At 33.8% G+C, this 8,037-nt stretch overlaps 1 protein-coding gene across 18 annotated transcripts; it reads left to right on the top strand.

Annotated features, from left to right (window-relative positions):
* Positions 1 to 625: 625 nt before the first annotated feature.
* LOC112765212 (uncharacterized) lies at positions 626 to 3,837 on the top strand. 18 transcript variants are annotated; one of them, XR_003183565.3, is made up of 6 exons: positions 694 to 1,128; positions 1,593 to 1,614; positions 1,860 to 1,906; positions 3,270 to 3,317; positions 3,404 to 3,476; positions 3,600 to 3,837. XR_003183565.3 is itself a non-coding variant. In XM_025811119.3 (5 exons), the coding sequence occupies exons 1-4, from the start codon at positions 728 to 730 to the stop codon at positions 3,442 to 3,444; spliced, it is 537 nt and encodes a 178-aa protein (XP_025666904.1). In that variant the 5' UTR covers positions 626 to 727; the 3' UTR covers positions 3,445 to 3,476; positions 3,554 to 3,837. The 18 variants fall into 18 exon arrangements, 11 of the variants coding, with proteins under 11 accessions (XP_025666904.1, XP_025666903.1, XP_025666900.1 ...); XR_003183566.3 differs by having other exon boundaries at positions 1,865 to 1,906; XM_025811119.3 differs by lacking the exon at positions 1,593 to 1,614 and having other exon boundaries at positions 626 to 1,128; positions 3,554 to 3,837.
* Positions 3,838 to 8,037: the final 4,200 nt, after the last annotated feature.

An 8,037-nucleotide genomic window follows, 5' to 3' on the forward strand; every position in this document is an offset into this window, starting at 1 on the left:
TGATTTTAGACAACGATTTTTATAGTGTTGCTGTTGAAGTTGAATTTTTCATCAAGTTATAACAATAAAATAAAACCGTTCTCTTTGACTATTTTAAAGAACGGTTTTATAACCATTACAATAATTTTTTATTAAGCAACAATTTTTTAATATTTAAATAATTATACAAATTAAAAGATACATATAAAAATAGTTCTCTATAAATATTAATTTAGTAGAATACTCGAAAATTATTGTTATAAATAAATAACAAAAATTATTTATAAAGAAAATAAATTTAAAATAAATTTATAATAAATATTATTTTTTGTTTCATTCTCACTTTTAAATTTAACATTTTTTTACTTTTAAACAAATTTTTGAGAAACTCTTTATAGAACAAAACACAGAACTTTGGTGTTTTTCCTCCTCTACTAACTCTAAGTCCCTAATTATTAAATAAATTTTTATATTTTAATTATAAAATTTAATAATTATAAAATAATAAAAATTTTAAATAATTTAATTTAAATAATTAATATATTTATAATTTAATACTTTAAAATTTATGAATAAAAAAATTAATTATATCCTAATTTTATTAAAATTAGGCACTCTTAATTCAAAAATACCCAAATCAAACTATAACCTAACCCTAATTTTTATCTAACCCTACTTCTATTTCACACACTGCCCTCAGCACTTCCCTCACCCCCCCACGTAACACACACCACATACATACACAGAGATGACAGAGAGGAAAAGAGGGAGCCTCCGTCGTGTCGCCACCGTTCAGCCCATCACCGCTGCCATGTTGCCACCGAGCCGCGGGTCACGATGGGAAGAGAGAGAGAGAGAGGCGCGCAGAGTTCAAAAGGAGAGAGAGAGGCCGAACGCGAGGCGGGAGGGAACCCTCATCGTCGCCGTTCGTGGAGTCTGTGCCAGCACTGTCGTCGCTGTAGCGGAGGAGCGTCCCTGTCTCTGCGAGCTGCCGCCATCGAAGCTTCTACTTCTGCTTTGCTGCTTCTGCTGTCACGCCGTCGTCCCTCTAGATATCGCTGCTTCTGAATCCCCTGTCACTAGTTCTCTGCTTCTGAATCCCCTATCACTGGTTCTCTGCCTCCTCATTGTTGCTCAACCTCTATTTAGGTAACTCAAATGTCTCTTATTCTGTGAGTTTAATTGATTTGGTTTCTATTTTGATTTCAAGAATTTTACAGATTAGAAGTGCAGAAGGAACCTAACCATTGCAATACTCTAACATTCTTGATCCAAATTATTTTATTTATCATCTACACTCAATATTTGTATAATGAAAAGTCCTACTGTATTGTTAAGCTTCTATTAATTTGTTAACAAAGTAGAACCCTACTGTTATAGTTAAGCTTCTACATGAATAAGCTTCTTTCAAAGAAATGGAACATGGCTCAAATATGACTTTTGATTTAGTCCCGTAACTTATTATTTAGTGTTTGTTTTCAGAAAGACAGTGTTGTGTTAGTAAGGGGTTGCTTGGATTTCTTGGACTTTTTAATATTCTTATTTTAATTCTAATTGCCCTCATACTCAATTTCACCAAACTGGAACCTTTTCATACACTTACCCTGAAGCAGCTTGGTTTGATCATTGGCAAAGGTCAGTTATTCATTATTATTAGTAGCTTGACATTGTGGTTTAGTTCTTTTACTTTCATATTCATTGCATAGGACAATAATTTGTGCATTTTTTTCCTTTGAATCTACTGCTGCTTGTGCAATCTGATGAGAATTTTTTTTAATGGTCGAATATATGGCTAAATTTTTGCATAGGACAATAATTGGTTTCCATGTTGTGTTGTAATTGAAACCGTCTAATCTAAATAAGTTTGTATTCCATGGAAGGCCAGCGTGGAAGGAAGCTTGTGCTACTCTTCAAAAGCTCTTTTCAGGTACAAGTTGCAACCTCAATTTGTTCTTTTCTTTTACAAGTAGGACAAGGTGATTTGTGTGGTACAATATTGAAGGAATCTGGGTAGGAAAGAAAGAAAGAAATAAAAATAAAAGGAAAAGAATAAAATAGAGAAAAAATGTCATTTATTAGTTGAGCAAACAAACATTCTAATGCCTTAAACATTACACTGGCTTCTACTTCCATTAACACTTTCACTGGTTTTGTTGGATGGAAATCTTCTTCTTTGTTTCCACATTCTAATGCCTTAAACGCTACACTTTAACTCCCTTTCAACCCAAAACTGCACTTATCCGTCACTTGCTCTGCCTCTTCTTCCGGTACCACAGTTTTTTCTTTCTTCTCATTGTGCTCTTCATTTTGTTCAATTTAGCTTCTTTTTCTTTTTTATTTTTCTTTCAGTTCATTTATTTTTTGAAGTGGTAATGTAGCTACTTTATCTGTGTGATAATAAAGGTGACATTGCTTGTTCCTAATAGCATTCAGTTTTAACAAATTTGTTGCTTTAGATAGTGGTGCAAATTGTTATAGGGTTCTAGGAGAGGGTAATTCAGGTATTTTTGAGTCATTGAGATGAATCAATTAATGGAGATTGTTGAATTTGATTGATTGAAGGCATGAAAAAAGAGGAGAAAAAGTTCTGTTAACAATTAACATTCATTTGTATGTTTTACAGAAATGAGTAATATTGTTTAAATTTGGGAGACTGTTATAAGCATTTCTTTCTTTTGATTACTCTTTCATTTTCTTGATTATACTCATTTAAGCAAGAGAACTTCATGATTTTTGTGGTGATTTTGTCTTCAGATCCTCTGCTGGTGAAGGCTGCCAGAGGAGAACCTGTTAGTCGGCCACCAGCAAGGATGATTTTGTCTTCATGATATATTTGAGCATTGTTTGTGTATTGACATTTGACAAATCTATTTGTGGTGTCAAATTATCTTCAAATCTTATATTTTGTTTGTGATTTTTTAGTTGGCATTGATGCTTATATTTGCAAGTTACTCCAAAACTGCTGGTTTAAGTCGATTTTGAGGAGTATAGCTATATACTTATTAACAAATACTTGAACGAATGAAACTATATAATACTACGTCTTTTCTCTTAGCTTATTATGCTATACTAGTTCAGTTCGTTGTAATTACTGTGAGGAGCATAGCTATATACTTATTATTGCTTATTATGCTATACTAATTAGTTTAGTGAGATTGTATTATTATTAGTTATTATTGATGGATCATGTGAATTAACCTCAATTTCTTTTGGGTTATTAACTCACCTGGTGTGGAACTTCTTAGTTTATGCATTTTTATTTTAACCAAGAGATTTATTCTTTCATGTAGGTAGGTTCTTTCAACCAAAGCACTCTAGCATCTCAAGCAAAGAACATGGTCTCTGCTCCCATCCTTTTCATTCTTTTTTTTCTTAATTCATAATTAAGGAAGATACTAATATACTTGAGTTTTTTCTAACTTAGCCTTTGCTTATTGGGTTCAAGTCAGAACTTTTATAGCATGAAGTATATATTGTTTTTAAATTCGCCAGACAAGGTTGGTACATAACATTGTGTTTGTCTTTTTAATGCTTATTATTCAGGTATTCTAATTTGCCAAAAATGTTTATACAGATAAAGATCAGATTTAAGATTCTTTCTAATTCTTTATGTGGAGCAGTTACCATTAAAGCCAAGAGAGTCCACTCAAGCTGGGTTACCACACCAACTTTGTTGAAGAAAAATGAAAAAATTGTCACCCTTAGGCTATAGTATTTTTGTATTTTGAAAAATGATGATGATATAAGTAAAAGTAGTTATGACCTAGACTAGTATTATGTTATTTTGCAATGATGATATATTGTGATTGTGGATCTTATAACAATTTTTATAAGTCAAATTTGTTGGTAAATGTTCAATTAGTTTTCTTTAGTAATTTGATTTAAATAGTTTAAATTATTTATTGACAATAAATTAAAAAAAAATTTAGAACTATTTTTACTCATGAGAAAACTATTGTAAATAAAGAATTATATATTATAAAAAACCGTTGTCAAAAGTCACAAAAGGCAATGGTGTTAAAACCGTTGTCAAAGACAACTAAAAAATGAGAATAGTATTAAAACCATTGCCAAAAAATGATATTATTGGCAATGCTTTAAAACCGTTGGCTTTGTGAAAAATAAAACTACAACAGTTTAAAACCGTTGCCTATCCAGTTATGGATTTAACCCGTTATGTCATGAAAGAGAACGGTTTAAAACCGTTGCTTATCGAGTAACGGTTCAAAACCGTTGTATAAAATTTTCTTTCAAAACCGTTGTCTATGCTAGTAACTTTGGCAACGGTTATTTTGTTACTGTTGCCTTAGGTAAAAAACCGTTGCCTTTGAGCATTGGCAACGGCCGCATATACCACAGGTCAAAAACCGTTGCCAAAGCATTGCCTAAAGTTTTAGGAACGGTTTCTCAATCTACGGCAACGGTTTTTGACCGTTGCGAAAACCCTTATTTGTTGTAGTGATTCAAAAAAAAGGCTTTCATATTTACAATTTTAGGAGTAGATGTAGTTTTTAGAGAGAGAGGTTCTCTCCTCTCTCTTAGGATTAGGATTTAGGACTTCTCTTAGTTTTAGGAGTGACTCTCAATCCCAGGTTCAATGTTCTTTTATTTATTTTTCCAATTTAATTTATGAACATCCATGTCAGATTTAAGTTTTTTTGTTAATGCAATTTGAGGTATTTCAGTTTAATATTGCTTTCTTTTATTTACATGATTATTGCTTCCCATCTGAAGGCATTCTTATTCCAGTAGATTTACTTTTCCCCTTTTGGTTTTGGTTAAGAAATCAGTAACACAGGAGTTATGCAATTCAACAGCATAATTGATAATTGTTATCTTGTCAATTGAGTTGAACTTCAATAATCCCAATCTTTTCTTAGGAAATAAATAGGATTCGAAGATCAAACCAATTTGTCCCTTGACTTTCCTTTGCTTTAGTAAAGGTCAACTAAGTGGAATTAAGATTCAATCTTCTTTATTATTGATAAGGATAACTAAGTCTGGACATCCAATTTCTTATACCTTGCCAAGAGATTTTATTATTATTATTTTATTTTACTTGTCATATAACATATTCTCACCTTACTTCTAAAACCCCCGATTTACAATCTTCATAACCAATAATAAGAACATACTTCCCTACAATTCCTTGAGAAGATGACCCGAGGTTTCAAAACTCGGTTATCAATTTCAAAGGGGTTTGTTACTTGTGACAACCAAAACGTTTGTATGAAAGGACTTTTGAAGGTTTAGAAACTATACTTGCAACGAGGATTTATCCGCAAATTTCTAGACCACACAAAAGTTCTCTCATCAAAATGGCGCCGTTGCCAGGAAATTGCAAACGTGTGCCTTATTATTGTTTATTGTAAATATTTGCTTTTTGCTTGTTTAATTGTTTTTATTTTTTTGCTTTTTCGTAAATTAAGAGGTTATTGGTTTTTATTTTAAATTATTTCAAAAATCAAATTTCAAAATTCAATATTTAAATTTCAATTTTCAAAATTTCAAAATTCAAAATTTCAAAAATTTAAAATTCAAAATTTCAATTTTCAGATTTCAAAATTTAATTTTCAAAATTTCAAAATTTAATTTTCAAATTTAAAAATTTAAATAACCTTTTAATTTAAATTTGTTTTTATTTTTGTTTTTAATTTTTATTTACTATCATGAGTTCTCACCCCCATCGCTACGAGTCTGGTTACAATTATGTTGCAGGAAGAAGAAATTACAATGAGAACAGGCATCAAGGTTGAAACAATCAAAGATGGGAGGAGCCACAAGGATTTGATCAACCCCCATGGCAACAACCACCTCCAATGGACTATCAACAACCACCACCATATGCCTATAAACCCTCTCCTCAACATAACTTTGGACCACCAAACTCACAAGCCCCTTTTCACCATTCACCTCTATATGACCCTAACCCTCAACCACCATACCAACCACCTTATGAGCCATATGAACCATATATAGAACCACCCCAATTCCAACCCAATTACTCACAAGAACCACCACTTCAATATTCACCATCTCCATATCCATCAATCCAAGAGCACTATGATCCTATTTATGAAAGCCGGGTGCATCAAGAGACAAAGGATCGTTTCAAGGAAACAATGGATCGATTTCAGGCAACCATTCGTCAATTGGAGCAAGCGATAAATCAATTAGCTTCCCGATGTTTGGACACTCAAGGAACCCCATGGCTTCATGTGGACAATCTAATGAAGAACGTAGCATGAAAGAGATACTAGAAACTCCAGTGAATAGTACGGAGCATGACTTTGTACTGGAACAAGTGGAGGAAGCCAGAATTATTGAAGAAGAAGAAGTGGTTGAAGACTTAGGAGATGTAGAACCTCCATGGGAAAGTCTAGTCATAGAACCCCCTTCTAAGACATTTGAAATTGATACTGAGGAGGGTGTACAACCTCCAGGACATGTCACAGTTGAAGACTTGGAAGAGGTTGACCAAGAGGAAGAGGTTGAAATTGAAGAAGCTTGCAAAGAGGTGGTAATTATCAGAGAAGAGCACAAGGGAGTGGAGCTTGCAATTTCATTAAGAATACCTCCCCCTAAGTTGCCATCATCCTTCACAACATTCAAGTGGGTAAAATTCATATCCCTTAGCTTTCTAATTCCACTTGAATATGGGCTACTGGAGACGGATGGTCAACTTAGAGCTCTTTGTAACATTAAGAGTAAGAGGAAGATGGCCAGTGGTAAGAATTGTCCTGTAAGGTTCATCATGGTTGGAAGCTTTAAGTTTAAATGCAAAGGTTGGTGTAAGGCTCAATTGAATGGGTCTAGGAAGTTGTTTGGACGCTTCGGTGAGAATTCTAAGGCTGAACCACCCGGATGGAATCATGATAATCAACTTGAAGACGGGTGTAGAAACAAGATTTGGGACCCTGGAGGTTACTGGAATCACAAACATTGGTGGAGATTCCTGGATGAGTTCAAACACAAGCCACCATAACAGGGAGCTCACCAAATGTCCAACTTAAGGACTTTAACTAAAAGTGCTAGGTGGGAGACAACCCACCATGGTATGATCGTTTCTTTTTCAATTTTATTTCATGTTGTTTGCTTTTATTTTATTTTAATTTTCATTGAATCTGGAAGTTTTCATAGCATTCACATTAAGCATTGCATTAAAAAAAAGAGAGAAGCACGCACGCGACGCGGCACGCGACCGCGTCATATTTTTTTAAAGCCCACTCACGCGATCGCATGCCCCATGCGATCGCGTCACCCAATATTTGGCAATTAATGATTTTTGAACAGAGAGTTGTGCGAGAGCGAGGCTGCCCTCGCGCCAGTAGCATAAAATGGGTCACGCGACCGCGTGACCGACGCAATCGCGTCAATCAGTTTAAGCGCAAGCCGCGCGACCGCGTGCCCCACGCGTCCGCGTCGCTTGCGCCGCACAACTTATCCTAATTTGCCAAATATCTTATCTTTTTCTCCCCCAATCCTAATTTTTCCTCCCTCCTTTCTTTCTTACTTTACTTCTTTCCCTTCTCATTCTTCTTATCTTTTATTTTATTTTACTTAATTTATTTGCATATTTCATTCATTGTATCTTAATTTTGTGCATATTTTTGTTTTCTTTTTTAAATTCATTATTTTTCCTTTAGTGTTAAAATTTTCTTATTTAACTGTTGCATCTTCTCTTGAATTATTTTGGGTGCTTAGTGACTTGTTTTATTCTGGATAGGTAATATTATTTATATCAATGCCAATCTTTTATACCTATATTACGTTTACATTGACATGAATTTATATTATCTCTCCTTACCCACACTCTCTTCCCTATTTTTGCAAATTTTTGCATTCCTGATTTGCCATGTACTTCTACTGTTTTCTCATTTGCATGTTGTAGCTACCATGTAATTGAGATCCTTATTATCTGGCATTAACACCCATATTTTATTTATTTTCTATCTTTATTTTTGGGTTACTTTTTTTCTTTTCCCTCTTCTTTTAGGATGGCCACCACGTAGGGAGCGGAAAAACTTCTTAAGGGGAGACAGACAAGTCCATCTGCAC

The sequence above is a fragment of the Arachis hypogaea genome, chromosome 17 (assembly GCF_003086295.3).
Source record: "Arachis hypogaea cultivar Tifrunner chromosome 17, arahy.Tifrunner.gnm2.J5K5, whole genome shotgun sequence".
NCBI lineage: Eukaryota > Viridiplantae > Streptophyta > Magnoliopsida > Fabales > Fabaceae > Arachis > Arachis hypogaea.

Excerpts from the sequence above, each read along its gene's own strand:
- LOC112765212 (XM_025811115.3), top strand. The coding sequence starts at position 728 with ATGACAGAGAGGAAAAGAGGGAGCCTCCGTCGTGTCGCCACCGTTCAG. Across the intron at positions 1,129-1,864 it reads GTTGCTCAACCTCTATTTAG|CGTGGAAGGAAGCTTGTGCT; the intron begins GTAACTCAAATG and ends ATGGAAGGCCAG. Across the intron at positions 1,907-3,403 it reads TCTTCAAAAGCTCTTTTCAG|CCTTTGCTTATTGGGTTCAA; the intron begins GTACAAGTTGCA and ends TTTCTAACTTAG.